The sequence below is a fragment of the Phaseolus vulgaris genome, chromosome 6 (assembly GCF_051622355.1).
Source record: "Phaseolus vulgaris cultivar YP4 chromosome 6, ASM5162235v1, whole genome shotgun sequence".
Lineage (NCBI taxonomy): Eukaryota > Viridiplantae > Streptophyta > Magnoliopsida > Fabales > Fabaceae > Phaseolus > Phaseolus vulgaris.
This window is the reverse complement of record NC_143503.1, coordinates 24,438,060-24,455,384: the sequence shown is the minus strand read 5'-3', so window position 1 is coordinate 24,455,384 and position 17,325 is coordinate 24,438,060. Positions and strand designations below refer to the sequence as shown.

At 34.8% G+C, this 17,325-nt stretch overlaps 2 protein-coding genes across 2 annotated transcripts; one reads left to right on the top strand and one right to left on the bottom strand.

Annotated features, from left to right (window-relative positions):
• Positions 1 to 2,163: 2,163 nt before the first annotated feature.
• LOC137831467 (NAD(P)-binding Rossmann-fold superfamily protein) lies at positions 2,164 to 3,883 on the top strand. Its single transcript, XM_068639152.2, has one exon. The coding sequence runs from the start codon at positions 2,466 to 2,468 to the stop codon at positions 3,642 to 3,644; it is 1,179 nt and encodes a 392-aa protein (XP_068495253.1). The 5' UTR covers positions 2,164 to 2,465; the 3' UTR covers positions 3,645 to 3,883.
• A 3,864-nt stretch (positions 3,884 to 7,747) lies between these two features.
• Positions 7,748 to 17,067, bottom strand: LOC137831465 (ABC transporter G family member 31). The gene is made up of 23 exons (XM_068639148.1): positions 16,589 to 17,067; positions 16,342 to 16,462; positions 15,859 to 15,947; positions 15,479 to 15,563; positions 14,638 to 14,794; positions 14,474 to 14,550; positions 14,231 to 14,375; positions 13,491 to 13,792; positions 13,120 to 13,401; positions 12,458 to 12,774; positions 12,205 to 12,365; positions 12,020 to 12,123; positions 11,766 to 11,922; positions 11,444 to 11,619; positions 10,998 to 11,330; positions 10,618 to 10,908; positions 10,426 to 10,509; positions 9,863 to 9,996; positions 9,429 to 9,656; positions 9,154 to 9,325; positions 8,978 to 9,065; positions 8,530 to 8,696; positions 7,748 to 8,437 (listed from the first exon to the last, which is right to left on the bottom strand). Exons 1-23 carry the CDS (start codon positions 16,924 to 16,926, stop codon positions 8,156 to 8,158), a joined length of 4,290 nt encoding a protein of 1,429 aa, XP_068495249.1. The 5' UTR covers positions 16,927 to 17,067; the 3' UTR covers positions 7,748 to 8,155.
• Between the last annotated feature and the right edge of the window lie 258 nt (positions 17,068 to 17,325).

Sequence of the window (17,325 nt, the reverse complement as noted above, 5' to 3'; positions counted from 1 at the left end):
TTGTATGTAACAAAACTTTTGGTGTCGGCAACAAGCTGATAAAGTAATGCCTTTCTAATACTTTAAATATTATTTTCTTACTTTTTTTTTAATTATCAATAATTTGTTTATAATGTTATGTTTATTTCAAGATAATAATTTCAAATATAGTACCTAATATATAAAGATACAAAATGAGTGAATGAATGAAACTACTATCAATTTTTTTAAGTAAATAAAAAGAAAGATAGTAATAATAATAATTTCAAAATAATGGGTTCATTAGTGAAAATATCACTTATTACTCAAAAATATTTTGTTGACTGATTATTACTTTATTATAACTATTTAATTTTTTAATAAAAATATTAATAATATTTATATAACTTTTATTTTAATATGTGTATATAATTTCTTTTTACCCTCCAAAATGCAAACTTTGAACTTCAGACCCATCACTATTACATATTATTATTTCCACAAAATGAGGGAACACGTTTTCCTCCAAATTAAAAAGAATAATGATTCAACCCTTGGAATCATAAACCCTATAATATTCATTTTTTTAAGACAAGTGCACCACATAGTGGTAGGGCTAACTATACAGATAAATATTTTTTTAATAAATATGCTTAAAACGTTGTATATTAAAATCAATTTGCATAACTTTTTTTGGAAATTCTCTCGTCTATACTTTTTGTATACACTTATAAACCTAACTAATTTATTTTTTTTAAGGAATTTTCAATTTACAACTTCTTAAAAATTACAAGCTGATTTAGATATTGATTTGGTTCACCTTTCTCCACTTTCCTCATAAGCTTCGAAGACTTTCTTTTTAATAATTTCCGGACAAAGAAGAGGAAGAGTTTATGTAGGGACTTACCAGAATAGATATGAAAATGTTTCTTTTTATGAGATGGATTAAATATCTTTTTCTTTCTTTTATTATAACATAAATTTTTATTTATTTTTAGTTCAAACTTTAAATTTTTAAGATATTATAGTAAGAAAACTATCGAAATGAATCATTCTCATTTTTCTTACGAGATAAACATATTAATTTTTCTTACGTGATAAACATATTAATTTTTTTATGTGATAAACTGTGAAATATGATATTAAAATATTATAATACAGTCTATGTTGAATATTCATTTTTTTTACGTAAAAAATATCATTGGTAAATCTTACGCTCTAAACTCATTTTAATAGTTTTTTTACTACAATTCAATAAATCCAAAGTTTGAACATGGAAAAAAATTAATTTTGTGTTATAATAAGAGACGAAAAATATATTTAACCCATATAAAATTACTCTATGTATAGATTAAAATAAATATTTAAAGAAATTATATAAACAAATTTATGTAAGTTAACTTATATATATAAATTAACTTAAATTTGTAAATCAATTAATTTTTATTTTTTTAGAAATAATATATAAAGCTCGGCCGAATATATCTATATTATTATTATTATAAGAAATAAAGGCATGATAAACTTGTATGTTTGTATTTTTTATGATATCATTTTATATTTTTTACAAATAAATAAATATTATTATTTTTTATTTTTATATGATTTTTTATTAGATAAAAGTAGGATAATTAAATATGTTATGTTATAATAGGAAGATTTAATTATATATAATTAAAAATTGTAAACACTTAGAGCTTAATTATAAATAGACTTGGGCAGTTATTTGCTTTAAATTATATTGTAGTTCCTTCCTATTATTTCTTTGTTTGTGCTTATGTTTCAACTTTTTATTAAAGAAAAAAAAAAGAGATGATTGTATAATGATATAGATTATTATTTACGCAACACCTTAATATATATGTTATTTTAACTTGCTTGTGACCGCAACGCCAACATTGCAACGGCCATTGCCATAACCACCGCCTCTTTTGAATTAGCAAGAGGGTTTGGTCAAATTTTGTTCAATCATAAACGTCATATTTATAAAGAAGTGGAATATATATATATATATATATATATATATTATTTGATTTGATTTTATTTTATTTTATGGATAGTTGCTATATCATAAGATAAACAATCTCGTAAGATAGATTATAGATAATTTTGATATCATGCTAAAAAAAATGGACTCTAAAGTTGAATTATAGATAATTTTGATATCATATTAACAAAGAAGCTGAAGTTTGAAGCAATGGTAGAAAGTAGTATAATATAATAATGTGGTTGTTGGTGATAAAGTACATATTTGTAGCCATATTTGAGGAGCTCTATAAAATAACACATTCATGTCTCTTATCTTGGCAACAAGTAGCATCTATCTTACTTGGAATTTTAAATTGAAACCTCTATCTTACAAGTGACAACTATGCCAGCCCAGAAAAACACCTCAAAAGAAGAGCAATATAAACAAGTTGATCGGTGTTAGGACAGTTAGAAAGTCCACATTATTGCAACCCAAGTTCCAAATAGACACAATAAGGCACCACATTCATTAGTATAAAATGGTTTCAATTTGGGAGGGAGGGTCAGCATATAGAGCCCCCCATCTGGCAATGGGAAGCATAGAGGAGACAAGCCATGTTGCTATCATCTTTGGGGTCACTGGACTTGTTGGGAGAGAGTTGGCTAGGAGGTTGCTACTCTTAGAACCTTCTTGGAAGGTTTATGGTATAGCTAGAAAGCCTGAAACACCACCAACCCTTATAAGCCCTTGTTACCATTTCATCTCTTGCAATTTGCTGAACCCTTTGGAGACCCAGAAGAAGCTGTCTGGCTTACAGGATGTGACTCATGTGTTTTGGGTCACATGGGCTAGCCAGTTCCAATCAGAGACTCAAGAAAGTTGTGACCAGAACAAGGCCATGATGTCCAATGCTTTGAACTCTATGCTCTCAGTAGCCAAGAGTCTAAAGCATGTTTCCCTTCAGACAGGAACTAAGCACTATGTGTCACTGTATCCCCCCTTTGATGAAGAGAAGCTCCACTGTTACTACTACCATGAAGAGTTTCCCAGAATTAGCAGATCCCTTAATTTCTACTATGCCCTGGAAGATTTGCTCATTGAGAAACTGAGTGGTAAGGTGTATTGGTCTGTGCATAGGCCTGGTTTATTGTTGGGTAGTTCTGTTAGATCAATTTATAACTTCATGGGGAGCTTGTGTGTTTATGGGGCTATTTGTAAACATTTAAGGCTTCCTTTTGTGTTTGGGGGGACAAGGAAATGTTGGGAGGAGGCTTATATTGATGGATCAGATGCTAGGCTTGTAGCTGATCAGCACATTTGGGCAGCCACAAACAGTGACATAGTTTCCACCAATGGCCAAGCCTTCAACTCAATCAATGGCCCAACTTTCACTTGGAAGGAGGTTTGGCCAATTGTTGGGAAGAAATTGGGAGTGCAAGTTCCGGAAGACATGCTTGTGGAAAACTTCTGGTTTTCAAAAGCCATGGCTGGGAAGCAGAAAGTTTGGGAAGAGATTGTGGAAGAAAACGGTTTGGTTCACTCAACTCTGGAAAATATGGCCAACTGGGAATTCTTAGATGCCTTGTTTCGTTTACCTTTCAAACTCTTGGGGAGCAGAGACAAAGTTGATGGACTTGGTTTTTGTGCAAGGTATAAGACATTGAATTCAATAATGTATTGGATTGATTGCATGAGAGATGAGAAGCTGATTCCCTAGGTTCATGCTGGCTTCTTTGACTTCAACTTTGAAGTTTTTGGTAACAGAAATTTATGGAGCACCATAATATGGAGTTTTCCTTAAGAAAATTAGTGGCAGGGTGTGCTTTGCATGTGCTGGTTGACCAGACCCTTTATTGCTGCATACTTTACTACTATATATATATATATACACAGATGGAATCATCCAAATTAATAATGTGTATAACTTATTTTCTAGATCAATGTCCCTTTCTGTCACTTGTGTATGCATACATTTTGTCTTCATCCATTGACAATAACTAACCCTATCTTTTGTTTTGGTGCCTATAATCACTTTCCACATTTTTTTTTTCAGTCTTTGCAGTAACCATATACTAATTAAAAGAAAAAGTTAATATAAGCTCTCAGACCAGTTTATCAAATGTTCAGGTAGTTCTTTTTTGAGTCCTTTCTTCTGCTCGTATTTGTGACCATGTTAACTTGAGTACTTGATGCATTTTTCTATTAATCCTCACACTGTTTTATAAGTATTAAATGCAAAATAGTATATTTAGGCTTTGTTTTTAAAAAACATTTAATTGAGAAAAAAAGATAAAATATATAATACTTTTTCACAAGCTAAAGTTAATTAGTGTCTTAGTTTTAAAAGTAGTTAAATGAAAAGTTTTTTTTTATAAATATCTACACATCACAATTATAAAAAACATTCAAATCTCTTATATTTAGTGACTAGGAAGATCTATAACAAGATATATGGGAAGATTAGTTTCTAAGTCAGAGAAGAGTGACCATTAGCAACAAACAGAGAGACAGACAAATAAATTTCAACACAAACTAAATGCTTCTATGTGTATCTCAATGAGTCGAGGATATTAAAGAATATATATATTCTTCTAATCTAGAAATGTAATTTTAAGTTTTGAAGAAAAGTGTAAAGTTATAATAACTAATTTTTCAAGTAATAGCTGATATTGCAATATAATTTTTTGTTACAAGGTTAGAAATAACTTTATTATGAAATCCTTGACTTCTCAGTCTTTTATTGCACAGGTTTTCGGCTCGTTACTCCTCTAACATGGATTTAGGTTTGGATGTAACTTGTGAGCTATCATTTCATTGGACTAGGTTCATTAGATCTCTCGGTCTTTAGTCTCAGTATCTTTTTCTTGGTGGGTGTGTGTACCTGCAAGGATATTCGATGATAAAGTCAGAATTGATTTTAGTTATGATCAAATAAAATTCACTCTACTTACTTTTTGAGTTGATCATCTATTTATAACACTTTCTTATCGGGCCTTAAACCCAGTTGGACTTTTACTCTTTGTACCTAATCCTCTTTAAACACACTCTCTATGTTTTGGACCCTTTTAATTAAAGGTGGGCAAAAAATCCAAATTACCAAATCCAATCCATAATTATCCAAATCCACATTACTTTTAATCCATTCAAATGGAGGCTTCTTCTTCCTGCACCCCCGCAATTTTAAAAATTCCAAAACTGACCTTAACCTATTATTTGAAAAGGGGCACCATGGTGGAGTTTTTTTGCCACTGTTCATCTTCTTCATTCATATTAGGTGCTGGTGAAGGGTCTTTGTAATTGTACGGAGCAAGGTGGAGGAGTAGGTTGCCGAAGTGTTGCTTGGATTCTAAAGATAAGAATTATGGAGTTTTTGTGGTTGCTAGAAATCAAGATTGGGGAATGTGTTACAGATTCATTAATTCGGAATTGAATAATATACTATGGATTCATCAATCCAGAATATTACTGGAAGCAGCAATCCAGAATATTACCAAAACTGTCAATCCGAGATTATACCGGAAGCATTAATCCAGGATTTCTACGGATTTAATAATTCGAAATATAAAAAAACATATATGGATTCTCTATTCCGTAAAACTATTGGATTGCATTGTCTGAAATAATATAGATGAAGTATGGAAACGAAAATCTAAACAAAAAATAAAATTACAGATCCAAATACCATAAATTTTACTTAACTTCAAGTTGTGAAGATCATCCCAAACCACCAAGATAGAGTTCCTAGAATGGTGCCGCACGGAATGGAGATCTGGAGATTGGGAGTTGCGGTTGTGCTGGGAAGACGAAAATGAAAGTGAGAGTTTTAGGGTTTCTATGAATTAGAGGCATTTTAGGGTTTTTAAAAAATAATTAGGATATTTTAGTCTTTGCATAACATTGTAGGGGTGTAGGAAGAAAAATGTAGGGGTGCAGGAAGAAACTGCCTCAAATGGATTTATCTCAAATCCAAATCCATATTTTTGGATTTTAAGTCCAATCCATTTAATTGGATATGGATTAGATATAGATTATATACATTTTTGGATTATCCAAAATTGGATTTTGACTTGGTCCAAACCCAGGTTGAGCAGAGTCAATCCGGACCCATGTTGAGCTAAGTCGACCTGAACTCATGTCGAGTCGAGTCGGTCCGAATCGAAGTCGACCCGAGTCGACCCAAGCCCATGTCCGATATCGAGCCAAGTCGGTCTGAGACCCTGTCGAGCCAACTCCACCCGAGATGATGCCAAGTTGAATCAAGCAAGGCCAATGTCGAGCTACGTCGGCCCAAGCAAATGTTAGGTTAAGTCAGTCTGATCCGATGTCGATCCGGGTAAGCCAGGGACAATGCCGAGTTGAGCCGGCTAGGGTCGGTGTCGAGGCGAGTCAGCCATGGTTGGTGTCGAGCCGAGTTGACCCGGGCCCATGTCGAGCTGAGTTGGACCAGAATGACATCTAGTCGAGTCGGTCCGGGCCGATGTCGAGCCGACTCGGCTCGACATCGACCCGGGATGATGTCGAGCATCGTTGACCCAGACCGATGTCGAGCGGAGTCGACCCGAACCGATGTCGAGTAGAGTCGGCTGAGACTAATGTCAAGCGGTGTCAGCCCTAACCGATGTCATGCGGAGTCGGCCCTAGCCGATGTCGAGCGGAGTCGGCCCTAGCCGATGTCGAGCGGAATCGACCCGTGCCGATGTCAGGTGGAGTCGACCCGGATCGACCGGTGTCGAACGGAATCGACCTGGGCCGATGTTGATCGGAGTCGTCCCGGGTCGATTTCGAGGGGAGTCAGCCCGGGTCGATGTCGAGCGGAGTCGGCCTGGGCCGATGTCGAGCGAAGTCGGCCCGGGTCGATTTCAAGGGGAGTCGGCCCGGGTGGATGTCAAGCGGAGTCGATCTGGGTCGATGTCGAGGGGAGTCTTCCCCAACAAATGTTGACTGGAGTCGGCCTGGGCTGATGTCGAGTTGAGTTTCCCCAAGCCCATGTAGAGTCAAGTTGACCCAGGCTGAGTCGGTCCGGCCTAGGTCGAGTCGGGCTGGGCCGAGGTATAGCTGATTCGACTAGTTTTCATGTCAAGTCGAGTGGGCCAAAGTACATGTCGAGCCGATTGGGCTCAAAACTTTTTAAGCTAAGTCAGTCAGGACCAAGATCTAGATAGATTTAATCTAATTAACAAAGTAGATTTAATTTAATTGACAAAGTGAATTTAATCTAATTGACAAAGTTGATTTAATTTAATTAACAAAATGGACTTAATCTAGATTTAATCCATTTTAAATGGATTTGAAAAAATCCATATAAATTATATCTAGTTAAAATGGATATGGATTCTAAATCCAATCCATTTTATTAGATCTATATTGGATTTTGAAAAATCCAATCTATGAACACCCCTATTTTTAATGAACTTTGCTAGAATAACTAATTATTTATTCGTTTTTATTTTTATTTTTCGATCATCCAGACAGTAAGTGCATAATTGATCAAAATTCAGTCTTTATTTTTTCAATTAAGGATTATAACTCCCTGCTTTCTTCTTTGTAGTGCACTATTCATTCCAGCTAAACTGGTTAAAGTAATGGAGAAGATTGATTCTTCCCAAAATTTTCATCCCTTTTTTTCTTTATTGCGGTGCTAGAAGGCCAACCATGTGAACTATTAAGAGTCCTTGATATCTCTTGCACAAATCAATTAGACATTGCACGTATTCTGATTTAGTACTATGAATATTTATATAATTTAGCTTAACACTTTTTTATATCTTATCAATCTATTTCTAACTATATCATGCAGTATTAAATTGACAATAAGAAAACTCAGCTCAACATGATGTATATTTATAACTGAAAAAGTTCATGCATATCGCTGAAATTTAACAGATACTAAAATACCATTTCTATTCTTTTAGAAATGGTTGACATTCATTAATGATATCTCTTCCTAGTTCCTACCTTACAAGGATGAAAAAAATGGTAGAATAGGATTACAAATTGGAGCTTCTACAATAGTTGATCTGGAAAAGGGTAAATGGAACGGTTGAGGAATGTCAATACACTGATTTGATCACCATAATAAACTGAACTGCATGTGATGCTCCCTCAGTCCATAATTTCATATATTTTAGTTGCTGATGACTTTATTTGAAGATTGTCCAATAATGTAAAAATCATCAATCATGGATGTATAGCTGTGTCTTCTCTGATCTTGAACTCTAAATTCTCGAATCACCTCTTTTGGAAGTTCAAGACTTTAATTGACACGGCAAAGCAACCAAAGAAGAGGATGTTGAAGCAAATGAGCACAATGACTGACAGCAACACTGATGACATTCCATTAATAGTTTGGTCATATCCAAGAGTAACAGCAATGAACTCTTTCACAGTGCCTTGGAATCCAGGTCCCTCGAGCATTTCTTCCACATCGCCAAGCTGAGATGTGATAATGCCACGAAGTGTCCACGAAACTGGGCAGATATAATGGAACCAAATCCACCATACAGGAATATGCTGAAACATTGCAAGACTCGTTGATATTAGGCCAAGACAAAAAAAAATGTCAGATACATCTAATGCACAAAGTTATAGGCTGTTTTACTCACAGATTTTGGAATAAGAAATCCAGATACAAGGTTCCATAGAGAGTAAAATGCAGAAGAAATAACTGCTGCAAAGTGTTGGGTAGGGGTAATTCCAACAGCCATCATACCGTAGAAGGTGAAGTACATGAATGTAAGGAATAAGAACACAAGATAGAGCAAAAACTTTCCTGCATAAGATAAGAAAAGCCATAGTATTGTGTTAGTGTTTGTCTGAGGAAAAATTTAGGAAGCCAACATGAGAAAATATAAATATGTAGGTAGAAAATTTCTCAATATGTAGGACCACACAGATTTTATTCATGTTGAACATCTTCAACTACTATCTTTTAAAACTAAATGAGTTATGATTAATGTAACTAGAGTGAGAAGTCCTTCTTTCTATGATGTAAAGCTGGCTAACAGGTCCATGATGCAGGAAGCATATCAATATGGAAACTTGAGATCTTACCAGCATCCCTTTCAAAATTGACCATGTAATATGTGATTACACCAAATATTATTGTCTGAAGAGCAACGTATGGGATCTCCACCAGCCCCTGTTAATAAGATAAAGTAACAGTGACATATGCAATCTGAAAATGAAAAAATAGCCTTGAAAATCATTCCTGCTAAAATGGCACCTACCTGGGCAATTGCATATGAGATTGGAGAGTACATTCCAGCTGCTTTCTCCCTATAAAACACTGTCCTTTCTATTGAAACAACAGGTTGTACAGAAGATGCATTGTTTACTCCAAGGAAAAGGCATGCAGAAAAGAGTGCACCCATAATTACATACACTTCATGTGTTGTTCCCCTACAGAACATTCAGTGACATGATTATCATAAATACTTTTGCTTTTGTTTTCATTGATAAGATACTTCTTCTGATGGCATATGGGATTATGAAGAATGCATACCTCTTTGTACCGATGTTCCAAAATACGGTACCAAATATCAAGGCGCATATTATTGTAAAGAAAATCCTCATTGCATTGTAGGGTGGACTCCTCCAGTATACTAGATTCTGCTTCCATAAACACTTGAGAAATTGTGCCATTGTGTTTTGTGAGTATATTGTGTCAAACTTCAAAGGTTGTGAGCCAGGAGGAGGTTGACCATATTCCTTAATAGAAGATAACACCCCCCTGAGGTAAAGATGTGACAGAATCATTAGTCCCACATGGAAAACAATCCTTCTATGCACAAGGTAGTAACCTGATAATTTTATATTTCTAAAAACATATGAGCTTTTGTTATTATTGTTATTGTTCATCATATTCATAGACCTTATCTATTCCTCAAATAAAAAAGTGTAAGGGAGACTACGCCAGTAGCACACATAAACAAGAACCTGAATTGTTCGGAATTTTCGTAAACTTCGGCAAAGTCTACACCAAGTTTCGTTTCAAGAGCTGGTGTGGTAACCTCAAGCATCCATGTAGCTGGATTGTAGCCACTGGGGATTGGAGAGATTCCTTCAAGATCCTGCAGAACAAATAGAAACTGAATTTAACACTTTTAAAAAATAATAAACTGACTGAACAAGATACAACAAGAGAGTTTTGATCACAACAGAATTCAGTATTTCAGTTTCGATTAGTACATGTTATGTAATGCAAGAAGCAAGGTCAAGCCATGACACACAAGTAAGGTCATGGTTGATAATACTCTATAGTCTTAAAAAAATATAGAAATTTAATCTGCTCACAGCTCTTCCATGTTCTTAAAAGAGCAAGCAGGAAGATTAATTCTTGTGACTTAAAACCATGAAGTAAATATTCGAAGGTAGAGGGTTTTGACAAAAGACTTTTGCTTAAATTCCATGAACTAAATTTCTACTTCAACATACTGAACCTCACACTACTAAGGAATGGAATGTGAAAATATACAAGAAATGATTGAAGATAGTGATACCTGGAAATATTTTATCATGACATCCGATTGCCTACCAATCTTTCCTCCATAGATGACTCGTCCTCCACGTTTCATTAGAAGTAACTGAGAATGAAAAATCAAAGTTAGACCTCTGAGATAAGCTACTTAATCATTAGTTATAACTTAAAACAATATTAAAACTGACTAGAGATAGTAATTGAAAGAACTAACCTCATCAAATGCTTCAAATATATCAATACTTGGCTGATGGATGGTGCACACCACTGTTCTGCCGGTATCAACTGTATTGCGAACTGTTCTCATAACAATGGCTGCTGCACGTGCATCAAGTCCAGAAGTAGGTTCATCCATGAAAATTATGGAAGGGTTTGCTACAAGCTCCACTGCAATTGTCAGTCTCTTTCTCTGCTCTGTTGATAAGCCGGAACTACCAGGCATTCCAACCAAAGCGTTCCTTAAACTATCAAGCTCCACCAGTTTCATTACTTGTTCAACAAATTCCTGCAGAAGAGATCACCATGTCAATGAACTGATCACAATTAAGCATGCTAAGGTATTCATTATTGTCACTTGTTCAGTAAGGAACTTACAATCTTTTTCTCCATGCTTACTTCCTTTGGAAGCCTTAATGAGGCAGAAAACCACAGGGACTCCTCAACTGTCAGCTGAGGAGAATGTATGTCATTTTGTTCAACATATCCTGAAATTCTGGCAAACGTTTGTTGCACTTTAGGATGGCCAGATATTTTAATTTCACCCTCAATATATCCTCCTGTTTTCCTTCCCGCAAGAACATCCATCAAAGTGGTCTTTCCAGCTCCACTTGATCCCATCAAAGCTGTAAGGACACCAGGTGCAAAAACGCCGCTCACGTTTGACAGGAGCTTCAGCCTAGTTTCTCCTACGCCTTGTTTTGCTATCTCCTGGTGAAAGCAAGTTTATTCAGAAAAAGTTAATGATCAAACAACTTCTACTATTTGTTTTTGTCTTTAAAATAAAATGCATTCAGGAAACTGAAACTACAAAAGCCCCACACCTGTGGCATATCAACGTAATAATTGACACCATGGAATGTCATTGTCATAGGCTCAAAAGGAAGAATCATTCCCGAGGCTTGTCCTTCATCACCACTAGATTTGGATCCATTTTTATCAGAACTCGTTTGTGAGTCCTCTTCATTACCAAGAAGAATAGATCGTGCTTTTTGGAGTGCTGTGGCAAGCAAAGCAAAAAGATTTATTAAACTGGTCTTCGACTGGAGAAAATGATAGTCTTTGGAGATCAACCATTGCATACCAAAAGAAACTCAATTGATGAAAATGAGAATAGAAAGATGAGAAAAGTTGTTCTAAACTTACGATTCAGATAGCTCAAGCCCCATGTGATCAAGCAGTTGAAAATAATTGTGTAGAGTGTTAAAACTCCAAAACCAATCCAATACCAGTAATCATCAGATGGTATATTGTATCCGTTGAGAACATTGTGACCAACTGTGTCCCCCCCGAAAGCAGAATGCTAAAACACAGTTTTCATAGTTACATCAATCTTCTATAAACCACTACCGATAAGGATGGAAAAGCAAGAATAAATTTAATTAGCATGTATGAAATACCTGCATCCATCTAGTGGCAGTAAATTCATTGACTGAAATTGCTCTTTGTCCATAGGTAAGAGGTGACAACCAGTAACCCCAAATCCACCATGGCTTAATCATGGCTGAAAGAGTAGCAATCAAATCATTAACAACAAAACTGCATTATATCTGCCTTTTATTCAATGGTTCTGGCTGCAGCCTACCTTTTGGGATAATAAATCCTCCCAGCAAGAAGATGACCATCAATGCAGCTGATCCAAATGTATTAGCAATGACCATGTCACGAGCAAGAGCAGCCATGAATCGGAAGAGACCTAATGCCATTTGATGAAGCATAAGTAGGAGAAGCATGTAGCGGAAAAACCTGAAATATTAAGCAGAATGCAAAGAGTATTATTAGTCTTGAATATTTTCTAAATGGAAAGGATTCCCAACAAAGGATGAAAAGATAAGTACCTTCCAGGAGCTGGGGCAAATCCAACAGAGTAGTACACAACACAAGTCCATACAACAGCTTCAATAAGGGAATATGGTACCCCAAGAATCCAAGTGGCCAAAGACCATGCCCATCCGGGATAAAATAAATTGCCTCTTTGTTTGTAGAAGACTGGTAGCCGAGCTATCATGAGTGACAACTCAGAGTATCCATTAAACATCATGTGCACCAGTCCAAAAAATAGCGCGGATTGATAGAGATTGCCATAAGTCTCATCCTTTTCATGAAACTTTGTTTGTATGAACATTGTGCATGTGACAAGTCCAACAAATGTGACCTTTTACAGCAAGAGATTTTGTCAAATTTTAAATTATAAGTTGCCTTCAAACAATGAATAAGAAATCATAAACATTGAGCCTTCTATTGATGTGTGTGTGTGTATAGTGTGTTTTGAACTCTGAACTCATGATCAACTTGTTTATATGTTTTCCATGTTGAATTGCTTGATTGGAAATGTGTTGGAGATAATCTATAATCTACATTTAAATATGAACTATAAAGTGTAAGAGATTAACGGTTGGAACCTTTCTAACTTATCATGAATTCAACTTGTACAAAATTAAGAATTGAAAAAACTATTTATAGAAGCAGTGCATCACAATTTACTTGGGTTTGTATATACCTGGCAGGTCCTGAAAATATATAGAAACTTGTGCCCGTTGAGCAAGATCAACTCTCGTGACAAACAAGCCTTAAAGAGCTCCCATTTTGGCACAGCAAATCTAGTTGTGGGCAAAGCTGAAGGATGACTCTTTGATTTATCAAAGGGTGCAGTACACATGGATTCCACAGCCTTTCCAAATTTAGAATTGTTAAAGGCTTCTGCAATCTCTTGTACTGAGATAAATTTATAGGCCTTTGAAGGATCAGCCCAGTATTGAGCTTGATCTTTTTTGGAGGTCACCTGACATACGAAAAATACCATGTTTTAAGCAATAATAACTTCTTAAAGCATTTGAGTTTGGCCGTTAAAAAGAAAAAGTTTACAAATACCTCTTGAAGAAAATCTGCAACTCCCTTGCGGGGTGGAAGTTTGAAACCTAATGATTCAAAAAACTCCAGCACATCTTCTCTGGGACCTTGATATACCACATACCCATCTGACAGAAGCAAAAGATCATCAAAGAGCTCAAATGTTTCCGGTGCAGGCTGAAGTAGAGCCACGAGTACAGTAGCTTCCATTTGATGAACAAAATTTCTTATGCATTTAACAATCTGGAATGTTGTAGAGCTATCTAGTCCAGTTGAAATTTCGTCCATAAATAGAGCTTTTCGCGGTCCAACAATCAGTTCTCCTGAAGAAAAAATATGAAATGCAAAAGCTTGTCATTGCTTGCTACAATTTTCAGCTTCAATTAGTGCCTTGGTAATGTCTTAATCTTCTGGTGTATATATATATATATATATATATACACACACACCACAGTCAAAACTAACATGGATTCAAATTCCTGAATTGTGTTAGTTTCTCTATTTTGTTCTATATGAATGTCCTATGTTGCGAATAAGAAGCAAAATTACAATTGAAATCTCTCCTTCTGTCAAAGCGATATTTCATATTACAAGTGGAAAGAATTAACTTCATCTAAAAAATATAGGGACTGAAATTGGACCCTTTTTGTGTGTAACATTAAAGAGCTAATCCAGTTAGATTTAACATAAGAATATATGACCACAAGAGCCAAATTCCAAAGAAAATTGCAACAAAATCCTTGAGAGGGGAAAGAGATCACCTGTTGTAACTCTCCTTTTTTGGCCACCAGAGACACCCCTTAACATTTCATTTCCCACAACCGTATCTGAACATACATCAAGACCAAGCACTTTCAAAACATAATCTGTCATCACATTGTGCCTTTTCCCACCAACAAGTGATGCCTGTTGAGTAAAATCAGTTTCAAAAGACACAAATTAGAGGACCTCCCTGAACTTGAAAATATGCATGATTTTTCACATATTATTTAAGATGAGACGACCTTCATGAAAGCATCAATTTCTGGACTTGGCATAATGTTCTTCTCCTTCTCCAAGCGTTCCAGATTTTTCAAAATTTCTGTTTGTGATAATAAACAAGGAAACTAATATTATAAATGTGAAATGGAAAATAAAAATAATGAAAATTAGTATATCATATACATACCTGCATCACTTGAACCTTGACATCTGTTAGCAAAATCAAAAGTTTCTCTCACTGTCAGTTCTGCGATGTGATTATCAGTTTGTGCTGTGTATGCAGAAGCCCTTTGAATGCAAAACTCACTTTGCTCATGGCCATTGTATGTGATACTACCACTTTTCTGCAAAGGTATTACAAAAATAAAGTTGTAATGTAGTTCTACGATGAGAATGAAATTTTGAAAAATGATTTAACGTGTCAAATTCAGAATTTGACTCATTCCAGTTAGATAAAGGCTATACAAACCGAACCAATGGCATAATGATTATAGCACATTGGTTTCTTACTTTCATTTGCTGTATAATAATTGAAGTATACAAACAAAATGGTTAGTATAGGCATTGCAGAATTCCTATATATAAAAAAAGTTGACTAAGTTAGGTTGCCCTACATAATAGCTTAGTAGTATTATTTACTTCAAAGAACCACAGTATTATTCACACAAAAAAAACATTAGAAATTACGAAATGTAGAGTAATATATATATATATATATATATATATATATATATATATATATATATATATATAACCCTCCCTGATGGAATGAGAATATGAGATCCTTTGCAATTATTTAACTCTTTACACTACCAGTGTAAAAAAAGTTAAAACTGTCAATACATTAAAAACTATAGTTAATATAGATTCTGAAGAAGGTATCATAAAAATCAACCAGTTTATCATTGAATAACATTTTGAAAATCGTTCAAGTACCTACTTATTTAGTACTCGTAATTTAATTAATGTAAAGCATTGGTTCTTTATGACCAAAGGGTATTCTAGTTTAGGCTAGAACTTTGTACTACCTTGAGATTGCTATCAAGCTTTCCCGCAAGAGCCAAAAGCAAGGTGGTTTTGCCCGATCCAGGGGGTCCTAACAGCAACGTCATCCTACAAACGACACATAGCATTAAGCTTCATTTTCATCACAATGCAAAGATATATGAAACTGGAATTCTCCATAAAAAAATCTACTATAAAACATTTCTCATTAAAATAGTATATGCTTCATTCATTATTGAAAAAAAAAAAAACTGATTCAATTCACTAGCCCACTGCAAAATTTTGGCTAAATTTAAGTACTTTGTTTTTTCATTTCTACACAAATGAGGTTAAGGTAGATTAGTGTATATAGTTCCATGAAGAAAATAGACAAGTAATATATAACATAACAGAAAAACATTACCTTCCAGGCTTGATAACACCACTGATGTTATTCAATATTGTCAAGGAATGTCGTTGAGGTTTACCTATCCCTATCCCGGTTATCATACTCTGGATGCGATCATGGATAAAACAAACAAGAAGAAAAAAATTAAATAAATTCATCTTATAAACTTACAGAGCAATAGAGTTAATAATAGAGTTTCACAGTTTTAGGAATAAGCTTATTTCATTTTTCTTTTTTATAACCTTTTTTTTGCATAAGTATTTATAAAGAAACACTGATGTTAGAAGTTATGATCTTATGCATGCTACTTAAATTCTTTTATTACTAGACTGATCCTAAAGAGTTATATAATTCAACTAATCTTATTAAACATAAAACATAATCAGTATTCTCTTAAAAAAGTATCTGATAGTAAAAGTTCAGCTGGTATATATATATATATATATATATATATATATATATATATATATATGTATGAGAGTGAGTAAAAGGTATCACCTCAAAGACATCTCGTGTGTAATTGATCAAAGTTGGGAGAGCTCTTGAACCTAACTGAACATCAGCTCCGATTGTCAAGTTTCTGTATCTCACTTCGATGCTTGGCACATCCAAACCAACCCTTTTGCATTCAACAACACAAATAATTTAAATGCAAAATGATATGTACAACCTTCCATGCATGTGTATAATAATAATCTGATAACTATTTGGTCTAATAATATAAAAGATGAGAAAGTTTTTTTACTTGTTGAAGCGTTCCTTGATGGCAGAAAGAAGCTTGTAATTGTCTTGTTCATTGGTAGCCAAAGCATCACTGACGAGGCGTTCACGGTTGAACCGATTCAGCTTCCTCACATCAATTTGCTCCAGAACCTTGCCTGCATTCTCCCCATCCTTGCTGATATCCGAAGATGCTTTCCTTATCAACGCCGTGTTCACCCTCTTCTGCGTCGGCAACCTCAACAGAGCCGCCATTTGAAGCTCCTCCTCGTCCTCCTCCACCCATTCTGCATTTGAGGCCTTAGCAAACGACTCCTTCCCCCTTTCCGGGGCCATGTCGAAACTAAAACCTGCTATGGCCATCTTTTTCTCCTAACAACTGTTCCTCCTCCTTTCGAACTCTTTTCGATGAATCGAAAAGAGGAGGAAAAAAAAAAGAAAAAAATGAGAAAAGTTTTCCTAAAGGAAAGAAAAAAAAAGAGTTTCTGAAATGAATGAATGTGAGAGACAACAGATTTGGGTTAGGTATTTATATGTAAGAGATCATGCATGGCGAGAGAGGGACCGAGTCTTATGCATGCAACGACAAATTTAGAGTAACATTTGTCTTTTTCCTTTTGTGGATATAAATAATGCTTGTAGAGTTGTAATGCAATTTTGTAGGAAATCTTTTTTCACACTTACTATCTGTTATTTGAGATTTTAATAAATCTTTTGTTGTAAAATAAATACATTATAGTTTTGATAGAAAGTTTAACTGAA

Bases quoted from the DNA above. Each gene is read 5' to 3' on its own strand.
- LOC137831467 (XM_068639152.2), top strand. From the start codon at position 2,466: ATGGTTTCAATTTGGGAGGGAGGGTCAGCATATAGAGCCCCCCATCTG.
- LOC137831465 (XM_068639148.1), bottom strand. From the start codon at position 16,926: ATGGCCATAGCAGGTTTTAGTTTCGACATGGCCCCGGAAAGGGGGAAG. The intron at 15,564-15,858 runs GTAATGTTTTTC...TGTCGTTTGTAG, and splicing joins GGTGTTATCAAGCCTGGAAG to GATGACGTTGCTGTTAGGAC. The intron at 9,326-9,428 runs GTATGCATTCTT...AATGTTCTGTAG, and splicing joins TGGAACATCGGTACAAAGAG to GGGAACAACACATGAAGTGT.